The 17,793-nt window shown below is 40.3% G+C and overlaps 1 protein-coding gene across 1 annotated transcript in view; it reads right to left on the bottom strand.

Moving 5' to 3' along the window:
- Positions 1-1,985: 1,985 nt before the first annotated feature.
- Positions 1,986-17,793, bottom strand: part of lqfR (clathrin interactor lqfR) — a 54,148-nt gene continuing 38,340 nt past the window's right edge. Inside the window, exons 7-10 of the mRNA XM_067108200.1 lie at positions 12,754-12,863; positions 11,452-11,737; positions 9,237-9,480; positions 1,986-6,064 (exon numbers count right to left, since the gene is read on the bottom strand). Coding sequence (XP_066964301.1) covers positions 3,395-6,064; positions 9,237-9,480; positions 11,452-11,737; positions 12,754-12,863 — 3,310 coding nt within the window. The 3' untranslated portion in view covers positions 1,986-3,394. The remainder of the gene's footprint in view (positions 6,065-9,236; positions 9,481-11,451; positions 11,738-12,753; positions 12,864-17,793) is intronic.

The raw sequence follows: 17,793 nt of genomic DNA, 5'->3' as shown, positions 1-17,793 counted from the left end.
GGGTCTGTGACTCAAAAAATTTTTACTTTCAAAAAAGACTGTACTACTGTATTTTTTTTCAAGTCATCTTGGGCTAAGCAATGGAAAGCTTTCATATAAACACCAAGCTTATTTTTCAAAAAATTTTCTCAGGAATCTTGAATTATGAAATTACTGAGCGAGTACTGGCAGTCCCCGGTTATCGGCAGGCTTGCTTATTGGTGATCCGGTTTTTCGGCGCTTGTCTAGTGACAAAAATCTGCAATTTTTGGTGCCGATATGTGCTGATTTCCACTTATTGGTGCCGATAATCGTGTACAGTACTGGCGGTGATAACCAAAAATCGATGATTTTCACGTATTGTCATGCTGTCAGAACGGAACCCCTGCCGATAACTGGGCACTGCCTGTATACTGATATGAAATTCTGTTTTGAATAATAAAACTCGTAAATGAAATATAGTATGTTTTCTACATATATACGTACTATAATTTGACCTCTTGAGTATCGTGCCCAGCATGTGTATTACTGTATAACTGTTACCCCCTTTCATTAAGAGTTATATGTGTATAAAATAAAACTGTTAAGAACTATTACCTAAAATGGAAACTCCTTATCACAGTAATAGCAAATACACAAAAAAAAAACAAAGACTACTCTAACCAAGCACTGTACTGCATTTTTTCATATCCAACTTTAATAAATACCAACAAACTGGCTTGCAGTTTTTTAAACCTCAGTAGAATTACTAAAGCAGAGTAAAGTGGTACTTGCAGAAGTTGAACAGATGCATACAAAGCGAGTCATACAATTATTATTAAATATTATAGCCAGATCACCAAGTCATACAATATAGATTAACAGTAAAAAGTATGAAAAATCAATAATTCCTTGAAAATTAGTAATATTTTACCAAATACATAAAGAAAATTTGGTGCTGTTTTCTTCTTGTTTGTACAATTACAGATCACATACTTTATATAGAATAGCTGACCAAATATTGTCTTAACTCCCAGGAGTTCTTGAAAATTTCTTGGAAACTACCAAAGATGGCAGTTTCCAAGAAATTTTCAAGAACTCCTGGGAGTTAAGACAATATTTGGTGAGCTATTCCATATAAAGTAGAGAGATACTTATATTATGTTCCCAGCATAGCACAATGTAAACAGTGATATACTAAAGTATCATCAAAACCACCTTTCAGCTCCAATATACAACAGTTTGCACCTTCTACTTTTCTCTTTTCTCTTAAGGTGTCCACTTTTCATTTCTAATTCAAAGATTAATTCTTTAGGCCATCCCTACTAGTCTGAAAACTTAAAGCTTCCCATAGACCACAATGAGTACCTTTACTACTGTCACCACTCTCTGGAAGTGGTGAGAGTAAAGGCAGCTGCATAAAAATCCACCCCCTCCCACAAAAATCTAAGAAATTAATGTAACACCAATTGACAAATATAAATTTAGTAACAGTAAATACTGTAATGCCTTCCAATACAAAACAGATGGAAAAACTGACTTCTTCCAATACTGTACATGTGAGTTTGGGGTTTGAAGCATATGGAAAGCTTCAAGAACCAATTTCTACATTATTTTACTGTAGGATACAAAATACATCACATTTTGTGTGGCCATGAGCCCCACAGTATTAATATGAAGAGGAAAAATAAATCATGTTTGCCAATAATATCAAACGCCTAATAAAACTAAAGCATCATCAAACTTCTAGGCTGGGAAGGACCTGGTGTAAAAAGAAGCACGATAGGGTTAAAATTGTATAGTAATAAGTGGGTTGAGACAAATGGATAAAAAAAAAGGACAAAGAAATGCAGCTGGGGCCAAAGGCACACAGAAAAGAACATTTCTCTACCAGCTACAGCATAATGTACACAGTATACTGTAGGCGGTGACACCCCATCCCCCCACCCAAAGAAATAGTTTCTTTTTACTGTGCTATAAAACAACTTTCACCTGTAACAAATTATCAATGGCAAGAAAACAAGGTATCAAAGTATTACAACTTTTATTTTATACTTTCATATTCAAGGTATTCACTATAATCATATTCACAGTATACAAAATATAAACTATATACATACAGAAAATTTGATAAAGAAATACATGATTATCTACATAGATTAAAAGTAGTTTAAGGGTGTGTGCAAGTATATAACACTATAGTTTTACAAAGAAAATACTGCTTTACTTGCTCCAACTTTAAATCTAAACCCCAATATATCTAATTTACTGAGGTGGACAAAATGAACCTTAAAAACAAATGTATGCAACTTGTGAAAATTTTTTACCCTGAACAGTTTTATGCAAATTTTGTAAGAAAAAAAAAATAGTGATTTTTATGTGGTCTTTCACATCATAAATGATTTATATATGGAGGGCAAACTGGAAATTTTCAAGTTCTTGAAACTCTGCTCTGACAATGCCAAATACTTCAGTGCATTAGAATAGATGAAGAATTAAGTCATTCAGGACAAATTTCAATCCAAGAGCAGCTTCAATCACACTACGAACAATAAAAAAAAAAAAGAATACATAAATATATCCACTGCTCAGCTACAGTAATTACACAGCTAATGCATGACTTGAGTGTGCTATCACTAACTTGGTGTGTCTGTGAAGTCAGTTGATGACTTTTTTGGTGGTTCTCTAAGTGGGCACATGTAACAGCAATGCAGAAAGGAAAGAAAAGTACTAAGAAGCCTCACTGTTCTCAAATATCACTATAGCTAATACAATACACTCGAACATTTTACACTAAATAAACATGTCTGAAATAACCTGTCTTGTTCCAACTGTTGGCCATACTTTACAGTAAATAAACTTATTTTAAATTTACTCTACTCCAATGCCAAGAGCATTACCACAGATAGATGCCTCATACTCTTTACTTTAAAATTTTCAACCTGTATTTGCATAACACTGTGCAAATTAATATGCATTTAGTAATTTATTCAGCAATGCAAACTGTCTTACTATTTTACTCTTCCTAATTATCGAGTTAAAAAGAGACTAGGTAATTACACTCACTGCAGTAAGAATTTTAAAATAGTTCATTATTTATAAAAGGCATAACACTGTTTTGTGAGACAAAAAATCAAATACAATTTTTGCACATTAAATAATGAGCAGCTGTGAATGGCTCAGTAACCTATATATTTACAGTTTTTTTTTATCTGCAAATGGGATGGACAAAATTATTTAGAGATTTTATCCACTCCTCTGGGATCCATTAGCCAGATAATATCTAGTGAACTCTTATCATTTTACACAATTCAAGGTACCTAAAAACACTACTTCACATTGTAAGCTGTTTTTTATACCAGTGTTTTATAGGTTCATCATAAAATTGTTTGTTGTAGTCTTCTTCAAACAACCCCCAATAACATAAGGGAAATTATTAATGAATACCAATCTGCTCTTTGAAACACTTATCTAATTTCAATGCCAACTTCGCTGCTAAGAGCTGGCATTTCTTATCTTCCTCTTTCTCTAAAGTAATTCCTAACCACTGACGTAACTCGACCACTTCCCCTGGAACTAATGCCAAAAGCACAGAATCTGGAACGACTTCTAAACCTGAAAACAAAGCTTCCAGGCAAGCAGCACGTACATCAGCATCTTCATGAGTGCGAAGAGGCCATGTTAACTCCAAAAGACATCCAGCCATCTTGAGACTGAGTTCACACTGACCAGTAACACTTACAATAAGGCCAAGAGTTTTAAGGAGATCACACAAAAGAAAACGATCACAGCCGAGCAAATCAAGATGTGGCTGTACAAATGACAATCCATGCATGAGGGGATAGAAAAAAGAGCCTGCAACTTCTTTCATTTCATTTTTTTTGTTTAAAACTTCCTTCTTTTTGCTTTTACTAGGAGTCAAGTCAGAAGACCTGCCTGCACCAAACCCAGAGAGTTCAACAGCTGATTTGCTTAAAGCATGAAGCATGTCCAATCTCTGACGTATATTATAATTCCTTTCATAAAATTCTCTACCTAAATAAAGAGCACACTGCATTGGATGAGATGAAGTAAGAGCTACCAAAGAGTTCAGTCTATTGTCCTCAAAGCCTTCAATATCATATTTGTTTTCTAAATGTAATACAACTTTAGCCATTTCAACTGCCAAGTCTGAATCTTGCTTCCTGATTTCTCGACGAATAATTTTCTCAGAAACCCTTAATGCAGCTTCTACTTTATCTGCTTCTCCCTCTATCAAGTAATCTAGAATCTCCTGAGGATAAGAAGGTTCTTTTACTTTGATTTGTTTTGTATCATCTGACATGTCATAAGGCTGAAATTCATCATCATCACTGTCGAGATCATCAGAATCATTATCTTGTTCAGGAAAAGTGTTGGCAGAAATATTTATAAATTCATCATCCTTAGCATGACTCCCTGAATTCCCATCCAAAGGAACCAAATCTTTATTCTGAACTGATTTTATTTCTTTAGAATCAGTGTCAACTTTTAAAATACCTATATTAACCAATTCACTTTCAAAATCTCCAATCCATTCATTGTTGAATTTCACTTCAATATTATCCTTACAGGTAGGTTTATTGCTTTCTGACAGTTTCACTAATTTCTTTAACTCCAAGGTAAGTTCACATTCTTCATAATCAAACTTCAAAACAGGACCACCAGCATTAAATACTTTCGTCAATTCCTCTGCTGTGATCATCCCTATGAGCTTTGACTGGTGATTGGGGACATCCAAGTGATTTCCAACTCCATGCAACAGCAACTGAATGGCTTCATTCTTACAGTGTTCTACATCTGCATTTGTAAAGACAACCATACATGTTAAAAGGCCTCTAGTGATGTAAACGTGGTGTTCAAATGAATTGTGCGCCATGATGCTCTTATCACTCCAAGTATCTAACAACTGTTGAAAGACAATTCTAAGAACCTCATGGCTACTCTGTGCTCTTCCTAAGTATCCTATTATAGTAGGAACTGATGAAGCATATGGTAAATGCCTAGTGATGAGGAGTTTCTGTGTAAAAAGATACTTCAATTTTAAATTCTTTATACCACAGTCACCCAAAAGCATATATAAGGTCATATCATCAACCTCCATCTTCAATAATGTTGTGATTACTCTCTCACATGCAACATCAGGAACATGGGTAAACATTTTGTGGACAACTCTTTGAATTATCATATCACCCATTCCCCATATTTTTAACCACCGAACCATCGTTGTTAAAACTGCTTCTGTGTCACTGACAAGACACAGTCGTCCAAACAGCTTTGCAATGGGTTCAGCATTTCCAGATACTTCATTATGAAGGCCACTAGCTATAAAGTATATCGCCTGTAAAAGGTGGTATGAGGTTATCTTGCAAAACATCTGTGGAATTAGAAAGTCTGGACAATCTCTCTCAAGTCTGTTGGCTATTCTGTCAGGCAAAGACACGTACAGTCGTACTGTTTCATCGAATAAAGTTTTTTCTCCCTTCACATCCACAGTTTGTGAACAATATCTCATTAAAAAACTAATTAAACAGGTGGATTTAAGCAATTTTTCTAAAAGTTGAACAATGAGTTTCATTTTATTCACCTCTGCTTTACATGCAACACTTATCAAACAATTAATACTTTCTTCCAGATATCCATTTTCAAGAAAATCAAAAACAAACTTTTTACACAGAAAATCTTTCCTTAATATACCATCACTGATAAAATTTTTCACAAGTACCTCAAGTACTTGCCCGTATGTGTACTGGAAAAACACTGCAGCGCCTTCATTTGCACTGTCTACTCCAGCATATTTCTGTGGAGTGAATTCCCCAGGAAGCCAAAAAAGCATGCTTTCCAGTGTTGATCTAACCAACTTAACATTAGGTGGACCTTTGGTGAGCTCCATTTCCAATATCTTGAGGAGCCTCTTCTGTTCAGCTAAAAGCGATGCTACATCTGAGCCCTGTGGCTTCCGATTCACTTCTGTTTTACTTTCCTTTTCATCATCTCTATCGTTTGTGTGCATTCTTCTTTCAGGCTCATCAACATCTCCCCTTGCAGCTGAAAATTGAACAACACTGTTTTTTCCACTTAATTCACACTATATTCTACACAAATTAAGAACAAATTTTCAACTCAATTTAAACACTTGCATATTTCACTCACAACTACTACTAGAATTTTTATCAAACAAAAACAGGTACAGCAATCATCTCTGTCCCGTATGCAGTGCTTTCGTCATCATGTCTGCTCCTAAAATGACAGCATTATTGTATGAAGGACATGACTTACAAAAAACATAAAACCACTTTCATCTACCCATTCTCCCCTACAGTTCAGGTCATTGAGCACCCATAGTGGAAATAACATACCAGTTCCCGCCTACACTTATCTGTACAATAACAAATGGAAAACAATTTACTCATGTTGAAGAAATGACTTAAAATGTACCATTACCATGACAGCAATAAAAAATGGATAACATGCACATAGGCCTCCTCTAAATTGCAATGTATTTGACCACATAGTCATTAGCAAGTCATGCCATCTCATTTTATCAAAATACCACATGCATTATACCCAAACACTTGGAAAATAGATATACAATACCTAACAAGCACTGAAGACAAGATAACTTCCTAGAAAAGTCTTCAGGCTAGTTTCATAATGTATATTTGTAGGATTTCTCTGCAATCTGTCACATTACTAAGTAAACCTGCAAGCACTAATGAATTTCCTATCCCTAGTGTTTCAATTCAGTACATCAATCTGTACAAACAGGCAAGAAACACTAAGTGGGTGGTACTTGGCAAAATTTTGGTAGTTGGGCAGCAAACATATATGGCCCTGACTATATGGTTATGGGCATACTAGGTTTACTAAGTTTATTTTTTTCAATATACTATATTTGACAGCATAGTCATATTAAACACAGCCCCATGTCAGCAGGAAATAGTCAAGAAAAAGTTTTTAGTGTATGTAAGCACAAAATATTTAAAACAAGCTAGCACTACATCACTGAACGATTACCTACTGCATAAATCAATACAAAAGCACCTAAAGTATAGCAGAAAAACTACTGCATATAAGCTAAAAAGCAAGCTAGCAGTACAACTGAACAAAACACTCCGCTACTGAACCCACTCGTCACATGGAAATGCACCCATGCCTCCCACTTCATCTGATGAGGTCATGTTTTAAGGCCTCCTTAATGTTGTGTTATCAATTATCTCCTTCCAGTTTCAGGTATGTATGTCTCTTTCCTTTGCAGTTTCCAGCTCATTACTAATAGTGTGCTGAGGCATAGTAAAGTATGATGGATAAGCTCTCACTGATGAACGTAAATGGTACTTTGTTTACACAACTTTTTTACAGTAATTAGTGATGTATAATAATACTGCAATAATGCCGCCAAAGTTGTTTAGTGCTAAACATTATTATATGTTGGGGTAAAAAATAGCCTACAGTAGGTGACACAGGCCCTTACCTCACATGTGAGACCTGGGCTGTTCCTGAGTCACTTTGAAAAAATTGACATCAGTCTCAATGGACACCCCTTCAACGGCAGCAGCCTCCACTGGAGCCTTAAAACCCTGATAAACCTACTTCCATTTGGCAGGAATACCTACTGTAGGTCTTTAATGTGGGCTTCCTAAAATACACCGGTTTACTAACTACAGGCTGACCATCAATAATGGAATTCAAAATACGATTAAAATGCAAAACAGCCTAGACAGGAACACCACAATCATCTGCAACTCTTGGGTAACCAATTCATATCATAAATTCATTAAATAAAACCACTGTCTTATCTCTTAGACTCTAATATGGCTTGCCCAGAAGCTATAGTTATACGAGCTGGATAGCTTGTTGCAAAGAAACCAAAGAAACCTTAAGAAAAATAAAAGGCAGAATGCAATACAGCTGGGGCAAATGGCATGATGATACAGTAATCTCTTTTAAGGTACAGAGCACTGACCAAGGAATACTGTAAGCCTTAACCATAGGACTGCAAGAGTGGGAGGTTCAAGTTAAAGGGAGTCATTGCTGAAAGTGGCATTAGTGATAGTTTCCCACATATGCTCAGCTTTTGCACCACTTTGTCCCAAACCAGTTTTCTGCAAACTAGCTACAATAACCAAGCAACACCATCACCAAATCTCATATTTAGACAAAAGACTGTAAGGTCTGGGTCACTTGACCACCACTGATGTTGTCCATATACAAGCAATGGGTTTGGAGTACAACAAATATGCACTTGTACAGCATATAAATATTCAAAAACAATAAAGAAAAAGGAGCCACCTATTATATTACTGTACATAAAGCGTGTTTTTATGATAAAATAAAGTTTGTTCATACTTACCTGGCAGATATATATATAGCCAGCATTCTCCGAAAGGGACCGACAAATTCAAAACTTAAAACACTTGAATGGGCCAGGTGGTTAGTGTATTCCATGCGCTGGGAAGTAGTATCAGGAGCTCATTCCCATTTTCTATTAGATTTTTCTAGAAACTAGAACTACTGTCTCTGAGGGGAGGGCGGGTACTATGATTATATATATCTGCCAGAGTAAGTATGAACAAACTTTATTACATATCATAAATATCATTTATTATGACACCTGACAGATATATATGTAGCTGAATCCACATTGGAGGTGGGAAGAGACAGAATAGATTTAGGAAACAAAACTATGTAGGCGATTGGCCTGTTCCTACCTGTTAGCATTGCTGACTTAGTGATTACTGTCACCCAAGCCTGCTTCTGCTTTACTAGAAAACTCCAGCGAGGTAGAGATCTATAGAGCTGGTGGAATCAGATGATCTGTCAACGGGGCGAGACCCACAATGTGACTAGACCATATGACCTTACTTTGAGGGAAACGACAAACTAACAACCACCTGACCAAGCCTAGTTACGTTAAAAAGATTAACATAACTAAGGATCAGCGACCACCCCACTGGTGAGACTCCAACACAAAAAACAACACAAAAATATTAAAAACACACCAAAACAAACTAAGAGGAGAGGATGAGAGTCTGCTCTGTTTCCCAAGATCGTATTTATGAAACGTAAGGTCCCAGCGCACAGCAATTCTCATAGGACGTCTTCACTTCTGGGAGATAATGAGAAGCAAAGATCGAATTGCTTCGCCAAAAAGTGGCACCCAGAATGTCATTGAGAGACTGGTTTTTTCTGGAAGGCCACTGAGGTAGCAATAGGCTCTCACTGAGCCTTAACCTTCAAAGTTCTCAAATCTTCATCACAGCACACTGGAATGGGCGTCTATGATGGTGCTTCGTAGAAAGAATGCCAGGGCATTTTTCGAGAGGTATATCAGGCTCTGCTGAGCACCAGAGATTGCTAGAAGGACCTCTACAATTCTGGGTCCTCTGCAAATAAAATTTTAGAGCCTGACAGGACACAGGGTTCCTCTCAGGTTCTTGTCCAGTGATGTTCCACAAGCCCTTAATTTGAAGGACCTGGGCCAAGGGAAGACGGGTTCTCATTCTTAGCAAGAAAAATGGGGCTCAGAGAACAGACAGCATCAGGGCCTCTGAAACCTATAATCTTGCTGAACGCTTGAAGTTCACTAACTCTCTTCGCCGTGCAGCCAGAGCAGTTAGGAAAATAGCTTTCTTTGTTACATCTCTGAAGGAAGCAGAATTTAAAGGTTCAAAACCTCTTTGACATCAGGAATTTTAGAACTACATCTAAGTTCCTGAAGGTAACTTAGGGAGCTACCTTAGACGTCTCAAAAGACCTAAGAAGATCATGAAGGTCTTTATTGTCCGATAAGTTCAGGCCTCTCTATGCCTGAAGACCGTTGACAGCATACCCTATAGCCTTTGATGGTAGGGACTGCCAGGTTCAAATCCTTTCTCAGATAAAAAGGAAGTCCGCTATCTGGGAAAGAGAGGTCATGGTGGAGAAATTCCTTAAGTTTACACCACCTCCTGAGAAAATGATCCACTTGACTGGTACACTGCGCTGGAAGAGGCTCTCCTGGCGTTAGCGATCGCCTTAGCCACTGGTCTAGAAAAACCTCTCGCTCTGAGCAACTGATAGTCTGTATGCAGTTAGACTCCAGAGCGGGGAAGTTTTTGTGTACCTCTCGAAGTGGGGTTGTTTGAGAAGATCTGTTCTCAAAGTTGCGTTCTTGACAGTCTACCACGAGAGACATGACCTCTGGGGAACCATTCTGCTGAAGGCCAAAAAGGAGCGACAGTTGTCATTCTCGCCTCTGAGGCTAAACTTTCTGGACGACTTCAGAATCTTGAATGGGAAAAGGCGTACAGATTCAGACCCTTCCAGTCCCAGAGAAAGGCATCTATGCTAGGGCTCGGTCGAGAACTGGAGAGCAGTAAAGGGGCAGCCTTGTGGTCCTTGAAGTCGAAAACGTCCACCAGGGGACGTCCCCAAAAGTTTCAAAGATCCTGACACTTCTGCGTTCAGAGTCCATTCTGTTGGCAGAAGCTGATGTTATCGACTGAGAAGGTTGGCGAACATTCTCGACCCTGCAACAAAACGAGTGAGAATCGTCACCCGGTGAGAATATGTGCCCATGCAGGATCTCCTTGGCGATCAAGAACAGGGACCGGAACGAGTACCTCCCTGTTTCTTGAGGCACGCCAGGGCCGTGGTGTTGTCGGAGTTGACTTGAATGCCCGACCTGCAACTTGATCCTTGAAGAACTGAAGAGCCAGGAAAATCGGCTTTCCAGTTCTTTGAGAGTTATGCCAGGATCACCTGTTCCCCTTTCCAGGTGCCTGACACTTTCCACCCCTAGTGTTACTCCCCATCCCGACATGGGGTGCCGGAAAACAACACTAGGGTCGGGCTCTGAAGATAGAGAGAGACCCCTTCTGCCCTTTAAGGATCGAGCCACCACCGAAGGTGGTCCTGACAGAGAGAGAGATCCTGGAGAGACCTGTCTAAGTCCCTCCTTGTTCTTCCAGTTGTCGCAGAAAGAACTGTAGGGGTCTGAGATGCAACCTCCCAGGGAAACAAACTTCTCCAGTGATGAAATGGTCCCCAGCAGACTCATCCATTCCCCCTCACCGAGCATGTTTCTTTCCCAGGAGGCCGAAACTTTTACTAAGCAGTGCTGCTGACGGTCCTGGATGGAAAGGCTCGAAAACCCGCTGAATCCCATCCGAATCAGATAAAGAATGGACTGAGAGGGGATCAGATGTGACTTCTCTAAATTCACCAAGAAGTCCCAGGGACTGTCAGTTTCAAAGTTGACAAGTCCTCCAGACACCTTTGTTCCGATGAGGCTCAGATGAGCCAGTCGTCTAAATAGAGCTGATATCCTTATGCCCGGCAAGATGAAGCCACGGGCAACGCGTTCTCATCAGGACTGTGAACACCATAGGAGCTGTACTCAGACCGAAAACAGAGCTCTGAATTGGTACACTCTTCCTTCAGGACAAACCTCAAAAACTTTCTCGACTGAGGATGAATGGGGACATGAAATACGCGCCCTGAAGGTCCGAGAGACCATCCAATCGCCTGGTCGCAGTGCATTGATAACCGCACTGGGCGTCTCCATTTTGAACTTCTCTTTGACGACAAAGTTGTTCCAGTCTCTGCTGGCGTCCAGGAATGGTCTCCACCCCTTGACTGTTTTGGAAACCAGGAAGAGACGATTGTAAAACCTGAGACTCCAGATCCAGGACTCGCTCTATTGCCCTCTTCTGGATCATTTCTTCCAGCAGATCTAAAGGATCTGTTGGTTTGAAGACGGTAAGAAAGCGACAGATCTCTGGGAAGTGACAGGGGGGTTTTAGAGAACGTGGATCTGTAACCTTTTTTGATTACATTGAGGACCAGGGAACTGCCCCTCTTACTTTCCAGGCTTCAAAAACAGGAGAAGCCTGGCTCCTACTGGTGTCTGGAGGTGAGAGTCACTTCTTGCCCCTTTGGGAAAGGGCTCCGCCTCTGGAAAGACCTCTTCCTCGTGAAAAGGTCTAGAGAGGAGGAAGATCTCCACGAAAGGGCTTCTGTCTCTTCGGAAGTCCTTACGAAGACGTAGAAGGGACACTAGGCGTCTGGGAAGATTGAGCAAGGAGATCCTGAGTAGCCTTCTCCCCAAGGCTGGAGGCGAGATCCTTGACAAGCGGCTGGGGAAGAGATGGCTAGAAAGAGGGGCAAAAGTAACTCAGCCCTCTGAACAGGAGAAAACTGACTTGGTAGCGAAATTGGCAGTACAAAGCCTCTTCTTTAGGAGGTTGTACCAAAATGAAAACCAGTTCATCAAGCGCCATCCTCGTGGCCTTGTCCATGCACGACAGTACACTGGACAGCTCCCCAGAGAAATAGAATCCGACTACGCAGTCCTTAAGTCCAAGGCCCCCAAGCACAGTCCAGAAAGTTAAAAACCTCCATAGACTTGAAAAGTCCTTTCAGATGGTGGTCGGTCTCAGAAAGAGTCCAGACACCTGAAATGAAGAAAGAAGAGACCTCCTGGACGCATCCACGGTGGCTCAAGAAATCACCTTGAGAGGAAGAAGGAACTCTAGAGCCAATTTCCTCTCCGTCTCATACCACATTCCAGCTTTTCCCTTTGCACAAATCCAGAAGGGGGAGCGAAGGAAGATTTCCCTTTGAGACTTCCTATCTTCCATCCACATTGACCCTCTTGAGAGCTTTTCTTGTAGCCAAAGAAGTCTTCATTTGAAGGAAGCAGGCTTATTTCCTCACCTTGAAGAAGCTAATCATGAAGGAGGGGAAAGAGGAGCAGAAGGCTGAAATTTATCAGAAAAAGCTCCTTCAGCATACTAGCCAAAACCCTGTAGTCGGAGAAAGACGAAAGAGGCTGTTCTTGTTCTGCAGAGTCCGACTCCTGAGACAAATCAGCCTTGACAGGAGCGACAGGAGAGTCTTCGGGGCTAGAGAGAAACAAAGACCTTTGGGTCCAATTGTCTCAGAAGACCTCTTCTGCGTGGGAAGAAGCAGAAAAATCCGAACAACTCGTACAGTGAGCCGCCCTGCCGCGTCTGATGAGCGTCCTGAGGAGCGTCCTGACGCGTCCTGATGAGCGTCCTGACGAGCGCCCTGCTTCATAAACGGCCGGCGCCCTGAAGAGCCGCCCTGTCTTACAAGCTGCGGCGCCCTGGCGAGAGTCCCGGACGAGCGAGTCACGCAGCTTCTTGATGAGTCCTCGGCATCATGCAGGGATCGGAAAACGCGGCGTCCTGGGGGCGCCCTGCCCAGCGCCAAAACGAGCGAAGCAGGAGGAGAGGCAAGAAAAGCCGTCTTTGCGGGGAACTCTTACTAGCGGCAAGTCGAGCTGCAAGAGAGCGTCCTGATCAACCAGCGAGTCACGAGGGGCAAGGAGAGCTGATGATCCGCAGAACGATGAGGGTGACTACGAGAAGCCGCAGGGGAGAGAGACGAACGAAGAGAAGGAGAGAGGAGACCTCTTAGATCTTTTTTAACTGGAGCAGCGACAAATCATGGCGGCGCTTCACGAGTTCCTTCTCCTAGCAGCGAAGGGGAAGCCAACTGCAGCTGCATATCTTGTATAAGACGCTTGAAGGAGGAAGCCCTCAGAGAAGGGCTGCTCTGCTATGAGAAGAAGAGGGGAAGGAGACGTCCTCCTCCTTCTACTAAGAGCGACAGGGGCTCTCTTCTTGGTGCGGCTGGGGCGTTCAGCAACGCCCCTCCTCGAAGAAATCCTGAGTCCTCTTCTGCGGCAAATCTCTAGCAGCCAGTCGGGAGAAGATTCAAGGCACGAGAAAGAGGAGAAGAAGCGTCCCTTCAACGCGGCTCTCTTGAAAGGACGAGTCCAACCGAGAACGTGACCCTTAAGTGAGAGGACGCCTCCCGAGGACGAAAGCAATCATAATGATCCGTCACAGCACGATCTTGGCAGCCTGGGAGACGTCAGCAAGGCCTGCGGAAGGGGACGCCAGATCGGTGGGGTCCCCGTAACCTCTTCTTTGCGGCTTTCGACATACCCATTCCCTCAAGTCCTGGGAGTTCGGCAGAGGTCAGAGCCTAGAGGCATTATAGGGCCGGATCGCGCCCCCTCCCACAACACTGGGGATCACTACCTTCACTGCACTTTCGATCGCCAACACCTTAGACTCAAGGTACGAATGGAGTTCAAAATTGCGCAAGAAGCATTACCTTCCTGCAGACGCAACCTGAGGTTAGGCGACTCTACAGGGGAAAGGAAGCATTAGTAGGGTTAACAGAGATAAATAATACCCTGACTCCCCACCTACCGACACACCCTGAGTGAAGACCTCACTGCGCGATCACGCTCTAGCTTGCGAACGTAAGAATCGTACGCCTTCCAATCAGAATCAGGCAACGATTCACATTCCTTGCAGCGATCATCCAACATACAGACATGCCCTCACATCTCATGCAAACTGTGTGAGGGTCTACCGAAGCTGGTAGCCTCACCTTACACTCCTCCACACACACCTGAAACTAGCAAGAGAACTAGATCCAGACATCTTGTTCAAGGAAAAGCCAAACCAAAATCAAAACAGTCCAAAGAAGCGTATGCCTATCCACAAAGCCAAAGTCAAAAAACCAAAAGACAATCAGAATACTTAGTGAAAAGTTTACGAAATCAGTGGAGGTATTGACAACAGTGTTGACAATACCGCGACAGAGAAAATCTGAATAGAAATGGGAATGGTTCCTGATACCCGCCTCCCAGCGGCGTGGGAATGGTACCAACCACCTGGCCCATCTGGCGTGTGCCGTAAGTTTTTGAATTTCTGTCGGTCCCTTTCGGAGAATACAGCTATATATATATCTGTCAGGTAAGTGTCATGAACAAAACATGATTTTACCATTGTTTTGGAAGGAAATTTCCTCTTGTCTATAACAGATACCAACGTGGAAGGGAATTAAGTTTTCACCATTATATGTCTGTACTGGAGGATACCTCAGAACTGGGAACCAGGCTGAAGAAAATCACCATTTGTACCCTCAAAACAGTTAACTTTGGGAGAAATAAAGCACTGTTAATAAAAAGCATTTAAGTCAAGAAAATCATAAAATTAATTTCAAAAGACTCATCTAATAAATGTAAGTTTCATAAATTTATGTATTCAACATTTTAAATGGTTCTGAAATAAAAGACAAAGTTTCAGCAAGATTACATGTCTCAGATTTTAGCAAATTAAAACACTTGGGACAAAAAGTTTCTACAAAAAGTCTTGCAACAGTTAATTTACCTTCATTTCATTAAAATTCAAACTTTGCTTTTTAGTGAAATAAATTACATTCTTAGCAGAAGAATTGGCCTCATTATTTAGGAAGGAAACAAAAAATGTTTCTTTGACAACAAATTAAAAATTAATGCATTACATCATCAACTGGTTCATTCAACAAAGGTAGCCCATGGCAAGACACTCACTCCGTAGAAAGCATTCACACCTATTGAAAAATAAATATTTTAGTAAGCAAATATTGATAACTATTGAATAAAATATCTCATGAGATTCATTCAGTCATGGGTGTTAGTGGCTGCAGACATATATCATTAAATGAAAAGGAGATCGTGTTGGTAGCACCAAAGAACTCAAGCCATATTTGACAGATTATACCACCACCACCTAACAGAACCGAAGGCTTAAAATGACTGAATATTCAGTTCACTGGGGCACTGGCTTTGTGCTGAATGAGGGGTTATCATACACCAGCTTGTGTACATTAGAATCAATAAAGAAAATGGATCTTACCTGAAGAAAGATAGGGACAATTTTGATCAATGGATTGCTACAGGAAGAAATTTAGTCTCTCAGCAGGTGTTACAGATGTTACAGCTGGCTTGTAACATAAACAGATAACTGACTGGACAACCAGCAATGATTGGTTACTGCCTAGAGCTGGCTAATTTTTAAAAATGTTAAGAACTAGTTCAGTAAGGTAACACTTTGTTGTTCTTGTGTCAAAGAAATAAAATTAGAACCTGTTCCAAATACGGGAACTGTTACTTATTTGTTGGTATGAACTTGGTTTAATCAGGATAGAGCATCACTTGTTTAATAGGACTGAAATTCATTACGCACTTATCAATGATCAAGTAACTGACCACTGACCTGAAAGTTTCTTACTTTACTAATGACTACAAATTACAGCATTTATTGTTTTTAAAACAAAATGCTTTAATTATACATTATAAACACTAGACTTACCTTGCCATTGCTAAATTATTTCTCCATACAAAACAAACCTCACATGATAAAATCTAAATGCTACGAAAGTGATTCTTAACAACAAGTGCAGTTTTAGAGCAATGGGAGTTAGCATAGCTACAATTACTGTCATAAATACAAGAATTGTGTGCAACTTCAGTTAAGGGATATAAACCACACTTTCTTTAATATGTATTACAGAACGACAAACTTGACAAATATGACAGGTCATGCAACCGTTTGAAGTCAGGTATAACGGACAAATACTGACAATGGAGCAAAAGTTGCAAGAGGGATCTTCAAATCAATTTGGTTCCCTATGTAAGATGGTTCTATTCCCCAGAAATACCACTTGTTCACCGCATATTCCTCAACACATTCTTTCCTTTCATTTACCAACACTGAACATACCACATTTTCATCACTCCTCATATACTTCCCATTAAAGTGTATTTTAACTCAAAATCACAATGACTAATTGATAACTAGCTGTAGCCCCAGATACATGGGATGGAGTTATGTCCAACAGAAAATTATACAAATTCTCCAAATGGAATAGCACCCTTGATACCAGACAAATGCTAGTAGCCTGCACAGAGGGGCAAGAATTTCCAAGAAAATTGAAATTAGAAGTCAGCTCTAAGAAATGGGCAAAGCAAGGTTGGAACAACAAAATGTAAAGATTTACAGTATATATAATGAGGTAAGATAACAAGAAACAGGAAGCAAGACTAGAAATATAAAAACAAGGTAAAATGCGCTAAGCACCTCTCATTAAAGCAGTGGGACATCCTGACCCAAAGATGTAATGAATTAATAAACGGTGGATTGATGGTAAAAGGAGGTTATAATAAAGATCCAATATTAATCTTGTCCAACAAGGTACAGATATGTGCACTTTAGTACACACTACTCAATACTGACACCATGAGACTCTCCTCAAGTGAAAATTATCAGATGACTGACAAAGTAGCCAGAATCCTTAGGGTATCTTCTAATCGATCTTCCATCACCTAACATACCAGTAACCTTGCCATGCGTACTTTATTAGGAAGAACCTTCCACCAACAATCATTCATTCTATCCTGGCTCTTCTATTTTATCAATCCCTCGTGACCTCTTTTATCACTGTCCACATTTAACATTCAATTTGCAGTTCTGATTCTATAAATGCTGCAAACCATGTTTATGATCCCAGTCTCATTACACTGAGTTACTGCTTCAATCTAAGAAACCCTAACTGGCATGCAAATAATTGACAGAGATGGTTTTGAGAGATAACGGAATTGATATGGTGGGAGAGATTAGTAGAGATCCGACAAAATTAGCTAAATATTTATTAAAAGTTGCTGAATTTCACAGTTTAGGGAGAGCAAAGAGATAGGCTGAAAGTGTGGAAAAAGCAAAACCAATATCATTGTGAGAAATCTAGATGACATCCAGGAAATCAACTGATTAAGCTGGCTGAAATGCTAATCTGGAGCTGCTGTGAAGGAACAAAGATGTAAGACAGTTGTCATCATTGTAAAACAGGACACTGAAAAAATGAACTCATTGGTGTATAAGGTGTCTTAATCAGCAGGAAATAATGGATGGTGGAAAGATTTCCCTTGTAAACCCCTGTAATTATGATTGGCATCCTTCAGAAGGACTTGGT

Source organism: Macrobrachium rosenbergii, chromosome 8 (genome assembly GCF_040412425.1).
Source record: "Macrobrachium rosenbergii isolate ZJJX-2024 chromosome 8, ASM4041242v1, whole genome shotgun sequence".
Lineage (NCBI taxonomy): Eukaryota > Metazoa > Arthropoda > Malacostraca > Decapoda > Palaemonidae > Macrobrachium > Macrobrachium rosenbergii.
This window is presented reverse-complemented; position numbering and strand designations above follow the sequence as displayed.